This window comes from Puntigrus tetrazona, chromosome 25 (genome assembly GCF_018831695.1).
Source record: "Puntigrus tetrazona isolate hp1 chromosome 25, ASM1883169v1, whole genome shotgun sequence".
NCBI lineage: Eukaryota > Metazoa > Chordata > Actinopteri > Cypriniformes > Cyprinidae > Puntigrus > Puntigrus tetrazona.
The window spans coordinates 8,140,196-8,166,123 of NC_056723.1; the positions used below are offsets into that span (position 1 = coordinate 8,140,196).

At 37.5% G+C, this 25,928-nt stretch overlaps 1 protein-coding gene across 6 annotated transcripts; it reads right to left on the reverse strand.

Moving 5' to 3' along the window:
- On the reverse strand, positions 1-23,238 carry dyrk4 (dual-specificity tyrosine-(Y)-phosphorylation regulated kinase 4). 6 transcript variants are annotated; one of them, XM_043228847.1, is made up of 15 exons: positions 23,021-23,238; positions 22,628-22,672; positions 11,100-11,183; positions 8,719-8,862; positions 8,233-8,374; positions 7,979-8,142; positions 7,058-7,194; positions 5,298-5,438; positions 4,194-4,332; positions 2,893-2,974; positions 2,571-2,743; positions 2,338-2,398; positions 2,105-2,234; positions 1,844-2,010; positions 1-1,584 (listed from the first exon to the last, which is right to left on the reverse strand). In XM_043228847.1, the coding sequence occupies exons 1-15, from the start codon at positions 23,072-23,074 to the stop codon at positions 1,316-1,318; spliced, it is 1,932 nt and encodes a 643-aa protein (XP_043084782.1). In that variant the 5' UTR covers positions 23,075-23,238; the 3' UTR covers positions 1-1,315. The 6 variants fall into 6 exon arrangements, with proteins under 6 accessions (XP_043084782.1, XP_043084784.1, XP_043084785.1 ...); XM_043228849.1 differs by lacking the exon at positions 22,628-22,672; XM_043228850.1 differs by lacking the exon at positions 11,100-11,183.
- Between the last annotated feature and the right edge of the window lie 2,690 nt (positions 23,239-25,928).

Consider the following 25,928-nt stretch of genomic DNA (forward strand, 5'->3'; position numbering starts at 1 on the left):
TTCAGTATGGTATTACATATTTATTGTCAGAGGTATGACAGTATTTTACAGACATTATTCAATAGACAATTTAAATGACTTCATTCTAATACTGAAAGGCACTACCTAACACCCTAGATCCAAAACTTTCTTATATCCCATAAACAAAATTGTCAAGAAACAACAAGGGAGAGAGATAGCATATGGTAGTAAAAATCTCTTTTTTTCAATTATAACAGACAAACAATATGAGAACAAGTAAAACCTTGTCTAATGTTTACATGACTTTGTGGCATCCACACAGGGTGCATGGTATTTACCTTAAGAACTCTATATACAGGAAAAAAACTATAACAATCCATAAAATGTTGTATTTTTAATTTTGTATAAACATACAATGATCCACTAATTTTACTTTAAACTGCAACGTTCTTGACCTTCCCTCTAAAGCTAGATCATAATAATCATAAACATCATCATCAACAACAATGCGATCATCATCAGTCGTCATCAATACAATCACGCAAGTACTGTGCACATTCTGATGATCTAGTGTGCTTTCCGTCAGATTTAGTCTGAGGATGTGTATCTCTAGAACAAAAACGTATATAATTAATCTCTTTGGCTCAGTAATTTATTGCACAGAGAGCTTACAAACTCATAGAAATAATAAAAAACCTGGCAAATGACAACAAAGCATACAAACACTGTTAATCCATGCAGTAACATTGCACAATAAAGCAGCTTTGGTACTCAAGTTCACCTCGAGTTCTATTAACGACGTTGCTAAAAGCTTTTATGCTTTGAAAACAAAAATGAAAAAGCACACTAGACCCAATAAACATGCACATAGCATGATGCTCCGCAAAATATGCTAGTGTCACAAACAACCTTAGTAATAATCCTTTCGAAATACATCACAAGCACCAAAATGACACCAAATGATTCACTTTACGTAGAAATCAATAAATCATTTGAATAGTCAAAAACACAGACTACCACTCTTTGACCACTAATCTAATTCCTCTAAACTGGAGAGTGAAGATGTGGTCACACAACTATAAATAGTGATTTTATTTTTTGATTTCATTTTATTATAGCGTGTGATTTATTACAAAATTGTCATAAAATATTTTTTGGATGCTCAAACTCTTTTGTGACCACACCTTTACAGACCACAAGAAAGAAACTGCTAAAAAAAATAAATAACTTGTTTGACTTTTTGCCATACAAGAAGTCAAACTGTCTAAGCCGCACAATAGGTAAGTCCAGACCAAGCGGCTGAAGTATAAACCATACGCTATAAAAACATTGCTCGTTTATTTCTTTGGGGGTGTTATACAATAGGAGGGAGAAACTGAGGCTCCTGTCCTTCTGAAGAATCAGTGCTCGAGCCTGTCTGAGGTTTGATGATGATCTGAACGGACCGCTCTCCGCTTGAGTCCGACTTGCTGTCTTTGCTCACACTTTTGCCTGTGCCTTCACTCTTGTCTTCCTCGGCTGAAGCTCCTATAGGACGCTGACGCTCTTCTGATGCCGTCTTGCCTCCTTTGCTCGAAGCGTCACTCACCCTCTTGAGTTTGTCGTCAGAACCAGATTTATCAGCTATGGAGAGATAAAAAGTAGTTATATTAACGTAATAAATGGTTGGTATAATGGAAGGTAATTATATTAAATAACAGTGTTAAATAAATATTAACCAAATATTTCATGTAATCAAATTTCAGATATATTATCATAATTATATCAACATTAAATTTAATTTAATTTAAGCATGGATTTAGTATCCAACCATGTTTAGGGCACTTGTATATCATTACCAATAGTTAGAATCAATCATTATTATACAAGAACATATTCTGACCCTTGCTTGTCCTGTTCAAAGTCGCTTTGCGGTAAGTGAATTCATAATTGTTGTCGATGTCTTTGCGGACTGGCCGAGGTTTAGGATGGAGCTTGTTGAGACGTCCCTCTGTGATCCACTCGTGCTGCATCCCTTCATCGGGGGTCATGCGCTTTGTGGGATCCCACCTGCAAGAACCCAACGGCACAGATTAAAAAAAAGTTTGATCGTGTGTGTTGTTGTAATAAATATGGAATCAAATTATTACTTTACTATACATACACAAGGCAACGTCGAATGAAGTCAAGGAACTGAGGATCGTTGGTCTTCAACACACTGGCAAGATCTTTTGAGTTGGGTCGACGCTTCTTCCCTTTACTGTTGGTGATATTCCTTGGGTTTCCTTTGGAATCTGATTAATCATTTTTAAATCAAATCATTTTTCATTGTTAGTTCATAATGTCAACAAATGGAATCTTCTTGTAAAGTGTTAACGTTATTTGCACTCTACTTACCAAAAAATAACCTCCGTCTTGATGCAGTCTGAACAAAGTCATTTGGAGGAAGTCCCATAATCTGCAAAATCAAAAATCATGCTCAGCAACCAATGTATTTGCATCTGCAACCGTTTTTGCATCCATTTTAAAGCTTTAAACTACAGCCGCCATAAGTTGTTACTGCATAGTTTCACAAAAGAACGAAAGACATACAGCGAACTATTTCTTTGACCGCTAATCTAGTCTCTCACCTCCATAATACAGGCGATCTGCTCCACTTCACTCTCTCCTGGGAAGAGGGGATAACCAGTGTACAGCTCTGCTAAAATGCAGCCCAGACTCCACATGTCTATTGCCATGCTGTACGGATGGCCCAGAATCACCTCTGGTGAGCGGTAGAAGCGGCTCTGAATGTAAGTGTACACTGCAGACGAGAATACAAGTAGTCTATTAGAGCTACATGGATTTTATGAAGCCACTCTAACAGCATGAATAAGCTTGATAGTTCAAATGACATCGAATCGTATCTCAATGGGTCACATGTTTGCTCATTACACAGGGTTTGATGCTTACCTCTCTGTTGCTCATAGCAGCTTGATCCAAAGTCGACCACCTTGATGTTTCCTTGTCCTCTCTGGGACAGGAGAATGTTCTCCTATTAAGATAAAAATGAATGATTACAATTGTTTTGTCAAAATGGTCATTTTATATTAAAAATTAATTAGTGATTAGCTAATAAAACAATTAATAATTCATTCCCGTTTTACATGATAATATACATTTTAATATAAAATACTCAGTAAGGTTAAAAAAAAAAAGATCAAAAATCTAAACCTGACAGCAAAACAGTAACGCTGTGAAATACATTTATTTGATGTCAAAGGTGATTTTCAGGGTTAATACTTCAGTCTCACGTGATCCTATTCCAAACCTAGCCCTTGTCAAACTTTTGAAGTGCTGTTGTTTTAACGAAAACTACTCAGTCGTGGTTGCCTTAGTTTGTCCTTAGTTTAGAAATGATCTTATTTGGTTCAAACGAGCGTATCATTCATGATGTTGATCCCAGTACTTTGGTACCATTCAGTAACCCTTGTGTTCGGAATCTGGGGGTTTTGCTTGATAAAAGTATTAAATTTAATAAGCAGGTAAGTGCTCTGGTTAGGTCTTGTTTTTTAAACATTTTTTGCCTGGTAAGATCTTTGAAATTGTCATGAATACCAACATCCCAACTTGACTATTGCAATTCTTTGTACATTGGTGTCTCTCAGGCATATGTCACACGCTTACGCTTAGTACAAAATGCTGCAACCCGGCTTCTAAAAGGGTGACATAAAAGTGAACCTATCACACTGGTTTTGATTTCACTTCCTTGGTTACTGATCAAATACAGAATTGATTTAAAAATTCTGGCATACATTAGATCTGCTCAAAGTTTTTGAAATTTACATTTTTAAATCTGCTTTTAAAACTTTTTATTTCTCTATGGCTTTCAATATTCTCATTTGTATTTATATTTTTGATATCTTTTTTCATCTATTTTACTTTATTCTCTTTTATTTTATGTTCATATTTTTATTGTTTCTCTAGTGCTTGAATGCCTTTTTATTTTTTTTATTGCCTGTCGTTCTATTTTACTGTAAAGCACACCAGTTGTTTTAAATGGGCTTTACAAATAACCTCATATTGTATTTTGTATTATATCATTCTATTTGGTGCTCAAGAAACATTTCTTATTATCAATATTGAAAACAGCTGCGCTGCTTAATATTTATTGTAAAAATTGCGATACATTTATTTCAGGATTTTTGATAAGCAGAAAGTACAAAAGAACTGTCGCTTTAACAGACTTTATTAAAGTCTTTATTACAGTTTACCGGTTTAAGGTCACAGTGGATGATCTTCTCTTTGTGCAGCATCTGAAGGCACTTGAGCAGTGCATGAGCAAAACGCCGAATCAAGCCCAGACTGAAGCCCTGGAAGTTGTTCTTCTTAATAAGCTCATAGAGGTTAGCTCTGTATGGAGACAAGAGGCACAATTAGCTATCTGTGACAAAGTTACAGGATGATGTTAATGGCTAATACCTTGTGAACCGTATATAGTTATATATTCATGGCAGTATGCCATTTATCTAAATGCCTCTAGAGGGCAGCACAGTCATTTTTGGCACTACCTCACTTTGAACTTTGGACAAACGCATCCATTGTCACTCAACAGCCTCCTGTCTTTAAGCACATCCATAAAAACAAAATCACACTATTAGTGTGTTAACCGCTAAGCATTATGCTAAAGAGCCCTTTGAGAGGGAACTCATGAAAGTCATTATCTTTGGCAGTAGGGAGGCCTAAAACAGCAGCTGTGAACAGCCTAATGTAATCGGAGACTTCACACCATGAGTGGGCAAGGAAAGAGATAGGGACCTAATCAAGGCATTAACTAAAGGATTCTGTGACTGTAACCGAAGACGGGGAGGACACATCTGATGTCCTCTAAAGGTCAGGCCGCCAGAGATGAAGCTGCTTTTCCTGCAAAGCGACTTAATTGATCACTTTACCCAGAGCCCTTAAGGTCTACACCAGGAAACTCTCACTTCACACGTAAATATAGCAACTGTTATATATTCTTTTTGCAAAATGTTTTTACCTTGGCTATGTGGTTTACAAGGCCAACAAAAAATCAAAATGGAATAATAAACGTACATAAAAAATAAATAAATGAAAAATATATTCAATAAATTTTTAATTAACTCAAATTAATTTGATATATTTTTGGTTGAATAACCCGTTTCACTTATAAATATGAAAGTAAAACTACTTTATATTTACTTTAAATAGATGTCTATAATAAGCTGTAGTTACAGGGAAGTATTCTAGTCCAGGACGTGACTTCTATGTTTAACACGTGTTACCATACAGGTTTAATAGTATAAAATGAAATGGGTTATGTGTCCATCTAAATGATTCAAACAATTTCCACCCACCCCAGCAGCTCGAAGGAGATGCACAAGTGGTTGCGGAAGTAGAAGTACTCCTTCATGTGAATAACATTGTGGCAGTTATCTCTGTCTCTTCTCCGAACGGCATCTAGGATCTTCAGTTCTACAAGAGCCTGATGATGGAACCTGAAAGTCAAAAAAAACTTGCTTAACAATATTTATTAACTTTATGAATATGTAGAATGTTGTTAGTATTTTTAGTGTTTCTACAGTGTACATACAAGTTCGTACAAGTAAACACGCCATAGCAGAGCTATACAGGTGGAGGGTGTGACAAAAACGTGTATATATGCACAAGGGCCAGCATTTTAGGTGCTGAGGCTACATTAATCCAGATGCATTTGAAAATGCTGTTTTAGTTTCAAATCACTCTTTTTGACCACACTAGTGTTTTTACGCTTTGACCAGAAATTCATTATCCAAACTGAAATGTCAAAAAAGGCTAAATTTATGCTCATTAAAGATTATACAGTTCTCACATGTTCTTCTGCTAAGACTACTGTTTTAGCATAATATCTCACGATTCATTGTTACATCAGAGTTGCACTGAAGCAGCATTAAACATTTATAGTTTCCACACTACAATGTGAAAACTGTGTTTTCAGATTTATCCACTTAAAAGCTATATATTTGCAGGGCACTTTCGGTGTTTCGGTGTGGACAGAAGGCAAAAGCGCAAGAAAATTATGCATTTGGATTACTGTAGAGGTAGCCTAAAATGTATGGACTTTCTAGCTATTTTTTAATACAGATCTTGTATATTATATAAACTCAAAAAAGTTCTGAAACAAATTCAGAGCAGCTAGACATTACTGAGCTTAGCATTTTGAGAGGGTTTAAAGCTAAAGCATCAGTCAAAGCAGGTGAGATGGCAGTTGAAGGGCATGAGATCAGTTCGGCCCAGACACGTAATACGATACACTACAGACACCTTTTAACACCTTTCAGTGTATCAAGTCCAGTGTAAGCTATGACCCAGATAAGCGCTGATTAAAGACCTTTTGATGGCCTCATGAGAGGAAAAGTGTGAAAAATATTGTGTACATTTTCAGTATTATTTCTTATATTGTTATATAGTTGACAAATAATTTAAAAAATATTAGCTTGAAATGTACAGACCACCTTGGCAGTACCACCAAAGACCCCCCTAGGGACTGCTTAGCCCGACTGTACCAAAGATTTGCATAGGAATGAGAATAGGCCTTTCGCACCACTTTAGTTCCAAAACTAAAAGTACAGTACTAAAACACTGGGATGATTTTGCATGAACTATTTCCCAGTACCATTTAAAGGGTTGCATTCGCACCAACAGTGGGTACTAAGAAGTGACATAAGCTGGTCTACAGCGACATCATTTGTGCAAGGTGTTCGACAATGGGAAACAAAGAACAACGTTAACAACAAGAGGATGCTGTGTCCTGCGGGTCTTGTTGACAGGTGATTGAAAGAACGTGAGGAACTTGAGTTGATGTTGATACAGCATCAATACCCTGTTTACACAGTGTTTTAAATCATGGCGAGTGATTGCACATTTAGCCAATCAGTGTACACTTACATCTAAATTCCTAGAATTGTTTTGGACACTACTCTGAAGTATGAGCTAATTTAATTTCTCCAAACACAGTTCTTGGGATTAAAATTGTTCCTAGTTCCAACGGTGCAAACACGCCAAAAAGTGTGTTGTTCCGCAATTAGTTCGGGTACGAAAGGCCCTAATGAACACATGGACTGTAGGTTCGTTTTACCTCTTCTTATTCCGAATGATCTTGATGGCCACCATCTCATTTGTCTTGTGATCCAAACATTTCAAGACTTGGCCAAACGATCCTTTCCCAATCACCTCCAGGACTTCATAGCGATAGCCTATATGGTCATGCAGGACCTGCACAAAGTATTTAGAGGACAGAGTCAGCTGACAAACAGGTCAGCATAATTATTCCCGTCTCCTTTGCGGTGGCAGACTTCCTGTTACTTGGACAAACATCTGAATGGTAATATTGACATGCATAAATGTTTCTCATTTGTTTTATATCTTAACTAACACTCGGGCACATATTGAGACTGTCCAGCATGTGACACTGTTTACATGTTTTGACTGCAAATGCCTGTTGTATGACTGTTTAAATTGTCAAGCCCAAAGGCATTCAGTCTAATAGCCAGTAATCCTGAGGAACGTCTTTCTGAAAAGGCACATTCATGGAAGACAGGCCGGACATGAGTGTCTGGCAGCCTGTAGCTGAATTAGCCAGCCTCGTGCTGTAATGCAATTTCATAATTTATCGAGAAGTTGAAAATGAGGTCAGTATGTCACCCACTAAACTGTATGCCAGAAGCCATAAAATAAATGTTAGCTGAAATAACATGGCATGTAAAAAAGAACTTGTAGTTACTGTAGCTGCCAAAGAAACATTTATCATTTTCATTTAGTTAACTAACATACTAAAATAACTAAGCCTAAAACCAGAAGTTAAATAACATGTATAAAAACTGTATAGACAGGTAAAAACTATCGTAATAAAAAAAAGAAAAATACAGCAAAATTAGTTTCAAATTAAAATGACGAATTCAAAATATTAATAAAAACTATAATGGCATCTCACTAAAACTAAAATAACACTGGCAGGCAAAAGTAATGTAATCACAGAAAGATATATATCAAATATAACCTTTAAGTAGCTGCCATGCTCATCGTCATAGCCTGAATTCTGTGGGGATCCCTGGGAGCCCTCAATCTTCTTTGTGTCCAAACCCAGATACCAGATCTCAGAGTAGTCCATGATCTCCTCCTTCTCATATTCTGTTAGCTGGTTCTGGAAGTGCTTCAGTGCCGCTGTTGAAGGAAGACATGCATGAACGGTAAACATACCAGTATATAATCCAATTAAACAGAGAGTTACCAGAGTATGAGAGCACTTCATACTTGTTGGAGACATAGGCAGCCTCTGTCCCTCATATGTCCTGATCTTCTCAAACTTATTGATGATGCTCCTAGTTAAGGATTCGGAGAGGTTTTCCACAGAAGAACCAAAGCGATTGGGAAACTGTGGCCTCGGCCTCTCTTCCTGTGTTACAAGAAATGGATGTAAAAATGGAAATGGACAATTTTTACAATTTTACAATTCCTGTAAAATTCATAAGTAACTGTAATTTAATTACAGATTTTTATCCTCAGTAAATGTAATGGATTACACTTATTTGTAATTAAATTACATAATCCTGTTACCCCCCCAACAATGGCTATTTCAAATTTGTCATTTTTTGAGATTGACAGATATAATTACTGTTAACAGTTACCATTGTTGTATGAAAAAATCTTGTTTTGTGTTCTAGAGAAGTCATAGAAGACTATATAGACACAAGAGTGAGTGATGATAACTGGATTTTCATTTTCTGAGAGTTATCCCACCTGATTCCCTTGAGTGCTTTGCACAAGTTGTTTGACGATACTGGGTAGGGTTCCATTCGAATGCAGAAGTTTGCCATTGGTCACCAGAACCTGCTTGACCGGAGCCTCTAGCTGGGGCAAAGTACCAACCCCCGTCCCACATTTCTAAAAAACAAAAGACACAATACTCTTAAGTACTGTTCAACACGAAAAACTCTGCAAATCAGTAACATGGGCCAAACTGCCGGGAAAGATACGTGAGCTTCGCGCAAGGCTAGTGGCCAACGGCCCCAGTGAACCGGACCCCCTGCATAGAGGATGGAATTTCAGCGGCGTTTGAGAACGAGGTGGGGACAAAAGCAGCGATACAGCTGTCTTTCCCAACCCACCCCATCAGAGGAACAAATATATGCTCTAAATCTAACATTTAATGTGTAATAAGAGCGAATGATACAGATTTTTGTCTACACGATTACCTTTCTTCGTTATTTCCTCACGGAAAGAGTAAAACGCAAAGTTCTTTTGCTATGAAACAAATGTAGGGCACTGCACAAGGGAGGGGCTCGTTCATAGCTTGCAGGTTTCCCCCCCATCTCACGGTTCAAAGCCAATGCTCGACAAACTTCTGGGCTGAAAAAAGAGCAAGTGTGTCTATAGATAGATGCGATATTCAATCTCGTATGTTATACTGCGGCTTCTGCCAACTTGATCATGACGCATAGAAACAGTTGCTAAATATAGCATAGGGGCACCTGCAGAGACCTACAAGAATACAGTAGGCTGTCCGTAAACAACGTGCACCGCTAAGACACCACAGCTGTGCGTTCAAACCACAATCGAATCAACGCATTTCCACATTCAGAGGCACTATGCCAAGTACTTTATTATGAGCAGCTGTTAGCACCTGTGAAGAGATTGCTTTTAGTTAATGACTAAAAATAAACTGTTAGGGGGTCATTTCACACTCGGCATTAAAGATTTAACACCACCCTTTCTATAGGCGCTTGGAGGGATCTATATTTAGAGGCAAACAAAGGAAGAGCCTATTTACACATAAGCATCAGCTGTATATTTAAGTTAAAAAATGTTGAGTAATAGTGTTGGGAAATTCTATTCATTTATTGAATCACTTTGTTTAGATAATTTGACGATTTGTTTCAGTCATTATATAAAATAACTCCCCAGTGATGTCTTTGCACAACACGTCTTGCTGTTTATTATTAAGTCTGTTGAATTTTTAATGATAAATTGACGTAAGTGGCACGGAAATTACAGACGCTTCACCTTTAAGATATCTAGCCTGTGTCAGATGTTAGATGGTTTATAATTTCAACATTTTATTATAATATTCCATCATGTCATGTGAGTTTATAAACGAATATCCAAGATTAGATGATGCCAACTGCGAAATATAATAATCATATTTATAAAAAATTATAATAATATTTTATAGTATATAAGATAGATGTGTGTTCAGCAAGCAAATAAAAATAAAACAAAGAATTAAAAAAATTCCAAATGAATAATTTATATACCATTTAGCAGTTTTTAGTATATTTAGTAATTTAGTTTTCTATATTAACATGTTTATATGTCATTTATTCCTGTGATGCAAGGCAGAATTTTCAGTATCATTTCTCCAGTCTTCGGTGTCACATGATCCTTCAGAATAATTCTAATATATTTGCTGCTCAAGAAACATTACTTATTATAATCAATGTTAAAACAATTTTTTTTTATATTTTAGTAGAAATATGAAACATTTTTTTCAGCATTCTTTGATGAGAACTAAAAAAGCACAGTATTTGTTTGAAATAAAATCTTTAAAATTACAGTACGTACAATTTTTTTAAATTTTTACGTAACTTTTGAATAACTTTGAATAACCGAATAAAAGTATTAGTTTAAAACAATAGCCTACACCAATCCCAAACTTTTGAATCTTAATGGTAGTGTACATGGAGCCCGGTCTCATGAAAATGCATATAAGTAGAACACCAAATAAAAACAAAAACTCATAGTACTGATAAACAAATATTTACATTGGTGTTAATATGATACGCACATGATTGACGAGCACACAATACGTCATTTTCAAATACTTGTGATACCTATCCCACAACCCTAATGCGTAACATAAACACACCAAAGTCAATTTTTACATATTAATACCAAGAGTATTTGTTTTTATTTCAGTCAGTGAAATCGTTTTGTATTCTAGACAGATTTGGTTCAAAAGGTAAACCCAATTGCTCACAACACCCTGCACCCATCTCACAGTTCTCCTCCCAGACAGAATCAGCCTTACAGTAGAATGATTCACAAAGCCTTCGCAAATCAATACATATGAATCATCACTGTTAAGTAACCGCTTATGTCTTTCTCTATGAATATAGTCTCACCTGTGAGTAGGTGCAGTTGGGTCCTATTTTTGTGTTCTCGGCCTGAGACCTGTGGGGGTGAGGGAAAGCCTCGGGTCTGGCTGACTGTGAAAGAGAGCGGAGGAAAGACGTCAAAAGCGTGACGTGTGGGCGCACTCTCGCAACCCACATCCACAGTCTTACGTGTGGGATGCTGGCTATATAACTTCAGGACTCATCTCCGCTCGCTCTGTGTTATTCAACACAGCGGATGACTCATGTTCAATACACCAAGGTTGCTTGTTTTTAATTCAAAAGCACGTTAATAGCATTTCAGTGATGCCCACCGCGTCACACGATGCAGTCTGACCTCATAGTAGAGGGCAGTCGTGATTTGCAGACTGGTACTTAAGACTTCGCAGCCATCAGCTCCTAACTAATGTGCCTCTTGAGCACGAACGCTGAGCGATCAAGGATACCAGGGGACTTGCGATGACTACAATCAGTCATGATTGCGGACATACGAGAAAACAGGCCCACATCCATCTTAATCAGGTGGAGCGTGCGTCAATAGTGCCGACAGACAGCATAAGGACGGATGAAAAGCTCCAGCTAAACTTAGAGCCTCTCGGGTGGGGGGGATGAGATACAAAGAGAGGATATCGGCGGCTTGTAGCAGAAGTCAAACAGATTGTCCAGGAAACATACAGACAATGCCATGATCTCGCCTGTATATACACACCTTGGAGATTTATGTGGCTCTCACACACTTAATCCACAAGCATATGGTGGTTTTTGGCCAAGCAGAGGGAGGTTTAGCCAATGCTGATGTGATGGGACTTAACTGCATTCATTCACATGCAGTGAAGTACATTCTGGCTCTGGGGGGGATCAGAGAGTACATGGATTCTAGTGTGGCGGCAACAAAGAGATGCATTTAGAAAACAGGCAGTAAAAATTTGTTACACTTAGACTGCGGCTGATCAGCTGTGCAATTTGAGCCCCTGGTTTTAAAAGGCTCATTCAAATATTAACACCTTTGAGTTGCTATGTTCAAGATCAAGGGCTTTGTGTTACAATGTGGGTCAGTGTGCAATGAAAGAGTGAGATGTATTCGCCAGAAAAATCGCATTCCTTGGGTGATTTGACATTTTTCTGGCTTTTGTTAGGGATGCACAAAATATTGGTACCACTACAATAACATTTTTTGTTTTTAAAGTTGAAAACAAAGATTATCAGAATGATTTTTATTGGTGTGATTTTAGAGCCAATATAGGATTTAAATAATCTGAATTGCATATTTAATTTAGCATGATAATTTCGCATTTTAAAATGTAGATTACTTTTACCTATCATTGAGCTTCAAGCTCGTCTAGAGTTTATCTTTAAAAATACCTATTTAAAATGTCCAAAATAATAAATCATGAAAACAATTATAAGCTAGAATTTTTATATCAATGCACCCGTAAATTATATATAAAAATAATGGTTCTTTATTAACCATAAATAACCTTTAACGTTCATGGAATCTTTTAATTTTTTATAATGGATAATGGTTCTTTTGATTGTTAAAATGTTCTTTGCACTGAAAAATGGTTCTTATAAGAACTGAACGGTTCTTTGGGGAACTAAAAATGGTTATTCTGTGGCATCACTTTGAAAACACCTTTGTGGAATCTTTACTTTCAAGGCTCTACTGTGAGCTAAACCAACGACTTTTACTTTGCAATGTGCCCAATTTTATAACCCATATGCTATTTTAAAAAACAAATTGGTGTTTAAGCCCACCACCAATGGTTTTTACACATTTTGGTATCACATGCACAGACAGACCAATCTGGGCCACCCCAAGAAAAGAAGAAACTATAATCATGGGGGAAACCAAAACCACACCCCAAAAGTCTCAAATATACATCATATGCCATTCTTAATACTCAATACTCAATGCCTTTACTTGGAGCTCAGTACTGAATCATTTGCTGACAGTAACCTTAAAGGATGGTTCATACTTAGACATGGCTTGGGGTTTTTTAAGCATCCTAAGCATCACATGTTCAGACCAAATATACTCATAGGGTGCAATGGGTGCTTTTAACATCAATCTTTGACAGAACACAGACAATGCATTTCATTACACACAGAGGTGGGATAAATCTCAATGCTGGAGTGGCAGGATGAATAGAAGATTGGGACTACATAATTTATTGTAACCCTGCACTCTAAACTTTATCATCAATAAAAACCGAAAATACACAGAACGGAACGCAATAGACTCTCGAGTTACTGTGAGTTACGATTCTTAGAAGGCGAGGTGCAATGAAATCTGAGCAAATAACCAAATAAAACAACTCGAGGAAGTTCTTTATAGTCTCTTACAAAATTACCATGGCAACCACATTTTCGTCTTCTGAAAAGTAGCCTATATATAGGTTTATAATTAGCATATAAACTATACACACACACACACACACACACATATTTTTCTTTTGATAACGGCACTATATTTTATATTATAGTTTCCGCCAAAATAATAGTTTGTATATATATATATATATATATATATATAGTAATTAAAGTGCATATAATTAATCTAATTTAAACAACTATTTTTTTCTGTTAATATATTTTTCATTTTAAGAACAATAGAGACTAGTAATAAACTCTATAACATATAGTTATGATGTTACTTAAACTGCGGCTACATTTTAAAAGGCGTACCAATAATCTATCTAATAAAAAGGTATGCATAATTACTAGCCTACGACAGTAGATTATATTGTAAAAAACGTTCTTTCTTTTCTAATAACCAAATAGCAAACTTCCGCGCAACCTCGTTTATCTGATAAATATGCAAACATAAGTTTTGATGAAAAGCTTTCAACAACAGCAATCCAAAACGCATGCGAGGGAAGGCATAAATTGATAGTCTTAATACATTACCTTGTTATTAATTTCAGGAAACATGTCGCTTTTTGACACGTGGATATTTAACACATCCAAGTCGTAAGGCATGAGAAAGAAAGAGCGCGATCGCTATTAAATCCAGCAGGGAGCTTGCATGCGCATCTTAGGAATCCTGCAAGACACCGGAACCCGTCCTGTCAGCACTGGAAAATATCACGAGAACTTCGCGAAATGAAGTGTTTCCCGACGAGGCGGAGAAGGGTTGAAAAGCTTTCGTCAGCAGGAGATTAACGCAAAGAGGCAAGCTGTCCGTCTGCTCCACTTGACGTGTATGTCCCGAGATATGCCACCTGTTCAGGTTTTCCAGCCCGCCTGCACTCTATATAGATTTGTTTACGTGCGCTTACCTATCACTGAACCCATATTCCTTCCATCCTAGCGCACCGCATTTGTTTGCCAAGTCATGGCGCTCCTAAAGTGGTAATCCAGGACAGCTATGGCACAATGTCCAAATGTGCAGCTGCACAAGTCAGCCTCGGCTCGGAGGAAAGAGTTTTTTAGTGTGCGCTCGCCGCGAGCGCCTCCGCTCCCAGTTTCCTCGCTTTGACACGAGCTTTGAGAATGCAGCGGCACCGCCTTCGCCACTATCTGTTTACTGCTCTCTCTTTAAGTTTCCATCTGTCAACGAACGATGGGACCCCAATAAATAACGCCTATCAGTACATCGTCATTCCCAAAGCCATGTGTATTTCAAAATGTCAGGAGAGCAGTGGGCGAGCCAAGAGCCCGAAAACGCCCCTCAACTCAGCCTTAATAACGCCGTGATTAATCGGGCTTTGGTTCAAATGGGAGATCCGTATCGTTGCGTTAGTAAAAAAAAAAAAAAACTAGTTTCACGCTTTAACAATTAATAACGCTGACAAATGTGTTAAGACTGAGCGGTTTAAATGAAGTGATTTTATTCTGCATAAAGGTGGTCACGCGACCAGCCAAATTTATGGGACCCCTTTGCTTTTAAAAAACAAACAAACAATAATGGCATATAAATAAGTCTTTGTTTATAACATTAGCCTAATATTAATATTATTATATTGGTAAAATAAATGTAATTTAATTGTTTCTTTTACCAAAACACACACACACACACACACACACACACACACACACACACACACACACACATATATATATATATATATATATATATATATATATATATATATATATATATATATATATATATATATATATCATGAATGTGGTCCTCAAGCCATGAGGCATTTTCCATCATTCAAGAGCAGCTTCATGATGGGTTGTGAGATGAGTTTTTAATAGCTTAACTGTTTTTAAGTTCACATGGCATCTTGGTGCCATGCATTGGCACAAAATATCCATCTGCGTGTTTCCGTAGAACAACCAATTAAAAAATCTCACAGTGGGAAAGTGAGAATGTGTGAAGTGCCCCTAAGTCTGCCTACGACAGATAAATGCTGATCGCAAAAATTGCTTGCTGTGAGCTGCACTAGTGATATATTTATGTTTAACATAAAAAAGCCATTTGTAATGTCTATTGATTATCAGATGGCCATCAAATGTCTCTTTTACTAGAGACAGTTTGACTTTAGAATTAGTTATGCAAAACACTTCAAGCCTTCAGAAATGGCAAATATAGAAGGTGGCAAGTTGATACTTTTTTCACACCTATTCTCTATAGACTGGCTCTGCTTGCATGTAACAAGCATGAAGCTTTTTACTGTATCTGATACAGTGTGACTCGGTATGTAGGCTTATTATCCAACCACTTTTCTCAAATGTCAAACTAAGGCCGGCTGTGTCTACTAATTTAGACCTAAGAAAAACTGTAGTAGTTTTAGCTTAACTAAACCACTGTGGGTGATTGGCATCTATGAATACCTAAAATAGACAAATAGTATTTTTGACATTGTTCTGGTTCAGTGAAAACCACTGAGTAAAGAGATCATTCATTAATTTTTATTATTCAATCACATCTTTCCAAACACACATTCTGTTGTTTTTTCAACATAGAGTTTTCACATAGATCCGTAAAGTTCATACCATAAAAAAAACAAACAAAAAGAAAAAAAAACCCACTAAAAAGCAGTCAATAAAAAGCAGACTGTGCTTGGAAAGACATGAGGTAGAGTAAATGATAACAATGTTTGTTTTTAGGTTTTAAGCTCTTTACTGTAACTAATTACTACGATGAGAGAGCAATCTAGTCTATATACAAAAGACATTGATAGATCAGTAGAGAGACAAAGGTGTGGGACAGGACAACAAGTATTCTCACTGTGTTGGGAGGAGGGAAAGAGGTCTGATTATGATTAGTGTTTAAGTTACATAACACAGAGGCACTATAGTAATCACGGTGAGCTATGAGGATGAACTGTTCCTGATGGAGTGCTCATTCAGCACAATGGAGCTCAGAGAGGGCAAGTGCGTGACACCTCTTTCCCAGCCCAATCCTTAGCAGCCTGCCAGTATCTCCCCATTCAAGGCTCATTTATGTTATTGTAAACAGCTCTACATGACTGAAACCAGTCATGAAAACGTGTGAGGTAAATACCAACACTCGCTGCTGTGGATGTAGTAATGATTAAAAGGTGACAGACTGCTTATTTGCATTCTATAATCATCCGTTTAGTAAATGATTTTATTAGCATAAGTATTTAATTAATGACTACGAAGGTGTCATGCAGCACCAGGAAATGCTAGAGAGAACTGATTGGGTTTTTTGAACAAGGCTGAGTCAGAATCCTTTGAATCCTTTGATCCAAAATGCTTGTCTTTGAGAGATTCACCTGAAAGGGAAAACTCTGTTATCATCCACTCCTCTTAATGTTGAAAATATGTAGCCTTTTTCATGGAACATAAAAGTAGTTGGAAGTAGTCTAGAAGCAGCAGTCAGGCTTTCCAGATTGCTTCATATATGAAAGTGTATGGATCACTGCAGATGCCAAGCCCTATCACTAATGCACTAGTTTTCTAAAGACATATGATAACTTAGCGAGAGACAAACAGAAATTAAAAGTAGTTATGGTACTATTGACACACCGCTGTAAGATAATTTTTTTAAAGGTACATAATACTTGTCCAAGGTACTAAAATAGGGTACTGTCCAAGTGACAAGCTATCGTACCCTCTTTAGGGAGGGGTTCTCAACTCTGGCCTTCAGGGTCAACTTTCCTGCAAAGTTGAGCTCTACTTGTAATCAAGCACCTGAACAAGCTAATCAAGACCTTTAGGATCACTAGAAAGTTACAGATTGGTTTGATCAAGGTTGCAGCAAATCTCTGCAGGAATGTGGACTTCAAGAGCAAGAGTTGAGAACCCCTGCCCTAAGGGTTCAGTTTTTGCACAATTTTTCCTCAAAGTGCAGCCATTTGTCAACAGCCACTTAATCTAAAAGAGCAAGAAGGACATTTTGCTAGGTAATACCTTTTATTGCGTTGTGAAGAAAAACATTAATATGTTCTGAGAGCATTATATTTACCATCTATTTATAATTTATTTAAGCAACAGGTAATTAGAACTACTTCTTACCAACAGGCTGTAAGGTATTATAGATGTTTACACAATTTATGTGATGACTGAAATATCACTTCTGCAGAACACAAATCAGAACACAGAATTTAAAAACAATATCTGGAATGTGAACGAAGGCTTTTCGATAACATCTACTGTTACAAATGCACTAAACAAGCTGAAATGCTATCTAGCTGATCTACATTTGTAGGTACACTTATCCATGATTCATTAGCACTATTACAGGGGGTGGACATTTTAGGAGACAGCACCTTCTGCTGGCAGAGCTCCACAAATCTTTACCTCAGGTTGAACTCTCCTGTTTCTCTGACTCTGTCGGGAGCCCCAGCAGTTCTGGAGGATCTCAAAGCCACAGCAAGATGGTGTGGTCCCTTCTCCACCCATGGTAGGGTCTCTCCATGCTGCAATAACCATAGGCCTCAGTCCCACTACATCATGTCCACTTGCTGGTAAGGAGCCCTCAAGTTAACCACAACAACTTCTTTGGTCTTCGATGACCTAGAGCTCCCCAGTCCAGAATTAACAATCAAAAGAGATCCACTTCTTTTAGATTTATTCAGAGTGTGAGAGAGTCTGAAGTGTCCGTTTCACATGCCATCTCCACTTCTCTGTTAGAGGAGATGTGTGCTGCAGGCAGGGCTAAATGTGTGGCTACGTGGGGTGCTCAGGGAGAGCTTGGTGACGTGTGGACGAGACTCCACAAGGGAGCCATCCTGAGCCGGAGACTGAGCAGTGGGGGTTCTCAGTGCCATCTTCCTCTTCCTCTATAGGAAGCATCAGGGGAGTGATCCCTGACAGTGGAGCTCCACTCAGGGGCAGTAGAAGCAACTTCTGTTGGGACTTCTGGTAACTCCTCCCTCTCAGAGGCCGTCTCCTAGAGACAGAGCCGGAGATATTTCCTCCCCTCCACCGCTCACATTCCCCCAGGACGCTGACAAACAGCAGTGAAGTGCAGAGAGGAAATCTTATCTCCCGGCATGCACACATAGGCTTTGGTTTCTCCTGCTCCAGCATGGAGAGAGTGGGAAAACTAGCTCTGCCCTTCATAGTGATAGCTCCTCCATTTGCCTCCATAAAGGATAATATTTCTGACTGTTTCATCCATGGGGGCTAGGGGTCTAATGTGTATACCCACATCTCTCAACGCCACTTAGGAGGGAACAAATTGGATCTTGTGCACCTGCCATCAGCTGAGAATGGGAATGTGTTTACCAACTTTGTGTTTACATTGTAACTGACATTTGGAAGACCTTAGACATATCACTTTAATTGTGTCATTCAATGGTTATGTAACAGGTGTGTTGCCTTAATCACATGGCCGCTGGGGTTTTCAATGTGAGGTGGACGTTACTATGATTTTACAGGTCCTCTGGCAATAAAAGAGTTTTAAAATAGAAGAGCTTGGAACTGTCATTAAAACTTTGCTTCTTCGATCAAATTTTACCAGAGGTAACAAATCAGTTCAATGCTTTAGAGATGTCCAAACCTGTCCCTGATGGACCACTGTTCCCCAAAGTTTAACTCTAACACACATGCCTTAAAGGTAAAGCTATCTTGAAGACCTTGATTAGGTTGTTCATGTTTGTTTTATAAGGGTTGGAGCTAAGCTCTGCAGGACAGTGGGGATGTCCAAACTCTGTCACGGAGAGCCGGTTTTAAGTTTAATTTACAGTTAAATACTGTAATTTCATTAACCAGTTAATATACCAACCCATTAACGTACTGAAATCTATTTTGTACCTTTGAAATACACTGAACCACCAAATGCAGGTGGTGATGAGAAAGTCTCAAGATGAACCAAAGCCCATCACAAGCAGCTTTAAAATATGAACATATATAAAAGGTGCTTGGTGTCATTTACACAAACACTAAACACCATAATGGGGTTTACACTGAAATATGAAATGAACATTAATTTAACAATAATAAACATAACTGAAAACAAAAACTAAGAAGAAACATAGTGATTTAAAGATTTTAAAGAAAAAATGTCAAATTCAAACAAAATTTAAAATGCAATACAGGGAAATCTGGGAAAGTCAGTTCCTGTCTGTAATTTTTACAGGAATTTACTGTTAACCATTTAACAGATTTTTACTGTAGCATTCTGTACTGTATTTTCTGTTAAAATCACTGTAATTTTTTTTACAGTGCACGTTATAGTTAGCTAACAATGGTTTTGGGCAACACACCCCTGCCTGGGAGTTTCAAGTAATCCTTTTGACCTTGATTAGCTGGTTCAGGTGTGTTTAATTAAAGTTGGAGCTAAACTCTACAGGGAGGTGGCCCTCAGGAGCAGGACTGGACACTCCTAGCTGTGAAAACAGTTGGAAAATGTCTTCAAATTTAAATGCACCTATATTGTTTAGGATTCAGTTCTTAATCTTTAAAAATCTTAATCTTATAAAGGATTCCTAATCCAAGTTCTTAATCTAAAGAAACATTATTTTAGTTGCAGTTTTGACCCTGAAGACCAGAACCAATTCCTAAAGGGTATTATAGACATAATCCCCATGAAAAACAATGTATGATTTTATCTTACTGTGGCCCTAAAATTACATCTAAATCACTTTTACAAATGCATGAACATTAGTACATTAGATAATCAAATATAGTGACTTCTACAAATTATGTTAGACCTTATTAGAACAAACTTTCTAGCCTACTTATTTCTAGCTGATCTAATCTAGTGTTAATGCAACTTATATTGATGGCGTTTAAACTGAGTTTGGCTACAAAGTCAGTATCACCCATCATATTACAAATATGCAACAATGTATATATGTATATATTCATGAACGCAACAGACTGATGGCTAATGACCTAGCTGGCAAATATGCAAGTTAAGCATATGCACTGATCAGCAAGTGGTTATAAGTTGTTCAGTTGAGAATAGGGTCATCCAATAGAGCAGGTGTTGCAGTGTAGAGGCTATATGGATTAACCATATGTGACACGTTTAGGAGGCCAAAAGATAAAGTCGAGGTAAAGTCCACACCTTTGCTAAGACGTTATTTTTGCACATGACCATATATATGTGCGTCTTATTGAAACTACAGATGGCAGTCTATTTTAACAGGTCAAGTATGTTGATGACCAATGTAGGCCTGAGCTTGCACTAATATAATTAAACAGTATAAGTAGTCTTGTAGCTGAAAAATAGTCAGTTGTCAGACAAGAAATGATTAAGAAAGGTCTTGAGGAAGCATGTAAAATTACTGGTTTTGTGTTTATGAAACAAACTTTTCAAATTTGAGCTATTTTTAGCATAACATACCATCCTAAAAAAACATTTCGACGCTATGTCTAAAAATGTTGACCTGAATAAGTTTAGCTGTAACAGCACTACTTAAAAGATGCATTTATAGCCACTTGCCAGTGATTTGCCTTACAAACTCTCTAACAGCTAAGTCTTTCAGCATGCTAATAAAATCACTGTAACCTGTACTATTGATGCACTTTTACATATCTTATAGTCGGAAAGACTTTTTAATTCATAAAAGCCTGTGCAAAACTTTTCAAGTTGATGTGGGAGGTTGCCAGGGTGTTGCTATGCAAAAGAGTTTTAACTGGTCGCTTAAACTATCATAGCCAGCATTTAAATCTCTATGATATGTAATAAAGTGTCCTCCTTCAGTGTAAATCTATGGGAGTCCATTAATAAAGGCACCATTAATAAAAAATAAATGAATGAATTAGAGCAACACTCCAATCTCTCTTTTGAATATGCTGTATAATGATGCTTGAGATTTACAGATGTCCATGTTCAACAGTAGAGCTGTTCAGTGAGTGGGCAGAGAGACAGACTGACAATGCCCCACTCATTTATGCCAGCATGGGCAGCATGAGTAACATTATCTATCAAGGTCAGCTGTCTGGGCCAGGCCCCACATGGGCTAATCCCTATCACACACACAAATACACAAACCCATGTGTGCACACACACACACACACACACACACACACACACACACACACAGAGGATGGGGCAGGATGGCAATGATAACATTCAACATCTACTCATGTTTAAATTACAGCTGACATCTACAGTAATTACTCTGAGCAGCTTTGCTTTTGTTGCCAGGGATTTCATTTTGGCTTTGACCTAGACTTTAAATGTGCTGAATCTTTGAGCACAGATGCCCCATGTACTGTCTAGTCCGAGGATTGTTCCAAAATGACCCAACTTTTTTCAGCAGCTATTTTTAAGCTGTAACTACAAGCTACACATTATTTTTACTACTTAAACAAATTATAAGTTACTAACATTAAAAGTATTAAAAGCTGACACACTTCACTATTTAAATTCTATATCGTCTAAACAATCACACTAAGTACACTCAACTTGATGTATAGTCAAACATTTCGAGACAAACATAACAATGTAATGATTACTTTACAATTTGATTACTTTACAAGTACCACTTCTCACTTGTTCATTAACGTCCAACCCCATTTCACTTCCTATCATACCTGTCAAAATAAAGGCCCAGAATGCCAAACAAAAACACACCACTTGCACTTTTGTACAAATTCATTACCTCGTTCTCCAATTAAATTTCAAGACAACACCTGCTTTGCTATTCTTGCTACGCAGAATCCACATGCAAAGAACTTGAGAGAAATTAAAGAACATAATATTTTTTTAATAGTGGATGCCATTAATTAGATATCGTGCACTGTTTTTAATATTAAAACCTATATATGCAAAACTTTTTTCCACCAAACAACTAAGTTTTCTGTAATGAAAAGTTATTTAATATAGTCATTCAGTGCGTTTTATATATATATATATATATATTATTGAAGGGGTGCGCTGAGAAATAAGTGTACAAGCTTTCTGTCCTCCGTTTCAGCTGTCTAATGGCGATCTTAAACTTGATCTTGAGTGTTAAATCAAGGATATAAATATGCAGATTCACTTCAAGGCTATGACACATCCTTGAAGACATTTCCTAGACTCAACAAGTGAAGATCTTGCATATCAACTTCACAACCAACACTCTCTCATTTGACCATCATTTATCCAGTCTGCCAGTAAAGATGTTTTTCTTACAGGATTATGGGCATCAGTTAACTAAGCTCGAGAGACTAGTTACCTCAGTGTTCTCCAGTTGCCTGGGCGAAGGGAGAAACCTCATACCCTAGAAACACCAAGCAAGGGACTACCTTGTTATTGCAAAAAGAGTATCCCTATGGTTTATGTACAGTACGTATATTACCTTAAACTGAAATACAAACACATGAAATCAGCACAATTAATGCCTTGCTTTTTAAATAAATGACACTTGAATTTTTTGCCCATATTGTTGACTGTTGAGAGTTAAAGTTAATATGTTAATAATGTTTATAATGCTACATAATAACACTCTCCTTTTTTTGGAAGTCCTGAGAATTTACTCTACAACCATCTAAAAACTATAGCATCACATACCTGCTCATTATATAAAGTGTTTTTCCGTAGTCTTTCATCACCCTGTTCAATATCTTACCTTCTCTCCTCTGCTTTCTCCTTCCCCTCTCTCTGATTCTGCCCTCGGGCCCATTTCTACCTCAGGCAGTGCTGAGCAGTGAATCCAGAGAACGAATTAAATAACAAATCCAGTCAGAATGGACGGCAGCTACAGCGTGGGTTGCAATGGCTCTCTTTGGGTGCTGTGAAGCTCTAGCCAGTGAGCCTGGTGTCTGGTGCTGACATGTTTGGCTGAGACAGTAAAGGAACCTGACGATAAGGCATTGAGTGATAGAAGCAGGTGCAGGCAGGACACTGCACGCTCATCTTATGTCATTTGCAGGTTTGGTTTTACTGCACTCGCGTTCTTTCTGAAACTTATTGCATAATGTCAGGTAAACATAGAGGATACTAGAGTAAGATATTTTTCGCGGGAGAAAGTGTTATAGATTATGGACTTTAAATGATGGTCTTAATGTCATAAATGTCTTCTACCTCAAAATTTACATTTTGTCACTTGCCTCCAAGCTTCATTCATCTTAGGAATACAATTTAACATATTTTGGATAAAAACTGGTAAGCTTGTGACTGGTAAGCATAACACTGTCAAGGTACAGAAAAGTATGAAAGACATTGTCAGAATAGTTCATCTGCCATCAGTGGTTCAACTGTAACATTATGAAGCAAAGAGAATACTTTTTGTATGAAAATGAAACGAACTGTATCGTCACAGCAGTGCCATTTTAGAGAGTATCGTGTGGACGCGAATTGTTGGTATGTTTATCAGCCGTTTGGACTCTCATTCTGACGGCACCCATTCACTGCAGAGTGAATCCATTAGTGAGCAAGTGATGTAATGCTAAATATCTCCAAATCTGATCATGAACTGAAATATGATATTTGCATAACTAAATGCGTATACGTCATATGTCACATGATAAACACAATTAATGAAAAATGTTTTGAAGACATGGTGCACTGTAGGTAGTTCAAGGACTATCTGTTTACTAAACACTGTCTGTGGCATTAGACCATTGGTAGGAGTTTTCTGTCACACAGGTAAACTGAGAATTGTTATGTCACTGTCTGTGCATCCTTAACACAGCCATACAGTACAGACACACACGTGACAACATCAGTCAGAGGGCAAGGTGATCTTCCTTTGTAACAGACACAACACAGAATCTACTGAAACCATTTGCTTTAAAGAACCAGTTATCAGACACACATCTTGTTCAATGATTGAATAGTTGTTGACCCAGAATGACAGAATAGCCATTATTGGGTGAACTATCCCTAAGAGTCAGCAAATGCATATGACTTTATTTCAAATGAATCAGACAGTAGTTTTGTAAACCAGTTCAACCAATCCAGTATTCGATATTGACCCTAATGAATAAAACAAAATTGCATTTTGTGAATTTTGCAGAAATGTTGAGGTTCGGCTGAGCACCAAATGACCTGAATCTGGTGCTGATGGGAATAATATTTTAAGAGATCTATGTCATTCAAACAAAATCCCGTCTAAAACCACATTAAATCATCACTATTTAGTTGATGACATAACCACTGTAATCCACTGTTTCACCATTTAAGCATCTCAACAAATTAAGAGAGCTCACCTGTTCAGAGTTTTTCAGGTTTGCGATATTGCATCACATGGAAACGCACACCTCTTGGAAACACGCAACTGTGCATCGGCTTGTGACACATGTCAAGACTTAATCAACACGCGATTAATCAGCGCTGTCTGCGTGACAACAGCTCCGTCACCAGTGTAGTAGAACAGTCAATCCCATTATATCATAATCACCATTGTATGATGATGTAACTCCGATATTTGTTTATAAACAAACACCTCTGATAATGAGATGGATTAGATGAGGCATCTCAAAGAATACAGAACTGCTATTATGTAATATCTTTCCTTTTTATTCCATATTGCCAGACAGAGATTCATTGTGTGCTTTTGTAATTTGAGTTTGAGTGTATCAACACTAGTGAAGTTTACTCTAATAATGATACAGCCTCATAAAGAGCCAGTACATCCCCTACAGATCTAATTATGCCTTGTTAGGGTGAAGGGGCAACCCAGCTGTCCGCAGAGCTGTGTTCTCTGCAAGGCAAGGGGTGGGTTTGTGTTAGCCCATTCCCATTAAAACAATGGAATCGATTACAGACATCGGTCACAGACTGGGCAACCTACTGCTAGCTGTACTGTTACTACCCAGTATGTGCAGAAACCTTATTACGAACAGGTGGACAAAAGGAAAGACAGGCTGTTGGCTTGCCGTTTACATGGTTATGGATGATCCAGTGGGCACTGGTTGATGCCAAAGAAAACATTCATTCATAAACTGCCTGTCAATAATTTAGGTAGGCTGATGCTGGTTCAATGTTGGCTTGAAAAGAGAGGGGGAGCTGGTTTACATTTCTTAAAAAATTAAGGTTCATTGGCATTGCTGGTTCCTTGAAGAACCCTTAATATCCCTAAAAACATTTAATTGAGTAAAAGATTTGTATTGTGGAAAAAAGTTATTAAAGGTAATTTTTAACTGTTACTGTACTTTGAGAAGTGGATTCTGTATCGAATGTCTTTTTCTGTTTTGGTGATTCTGCCCACTGACAATTTACTCGATATTTTCTGGGTTTCCTGGGTTGCCAGCGTGTGGAAAACGTAGCATACCGCAGCCATGGAAGCAAGTAAATTGCAGAGTCTCCCTAACCTAAAACGTCTTGCTATCCATCCTAAAACATTCTATGACCAGAAGAACATTGAAATGCATTGCCTTTTATTGTCAGTTGCGCTTGTTCCTATGGGCATTAAATCTGAGGTAAATGGGCCGGGAGATCCAATATTTAAATTTGTAGAACCCATTTCAGATGCTGTTTGCTAAATGCTTCTACGAGGAACCTAAAAGAGATCTACTATGTACTCAGCATAAAGA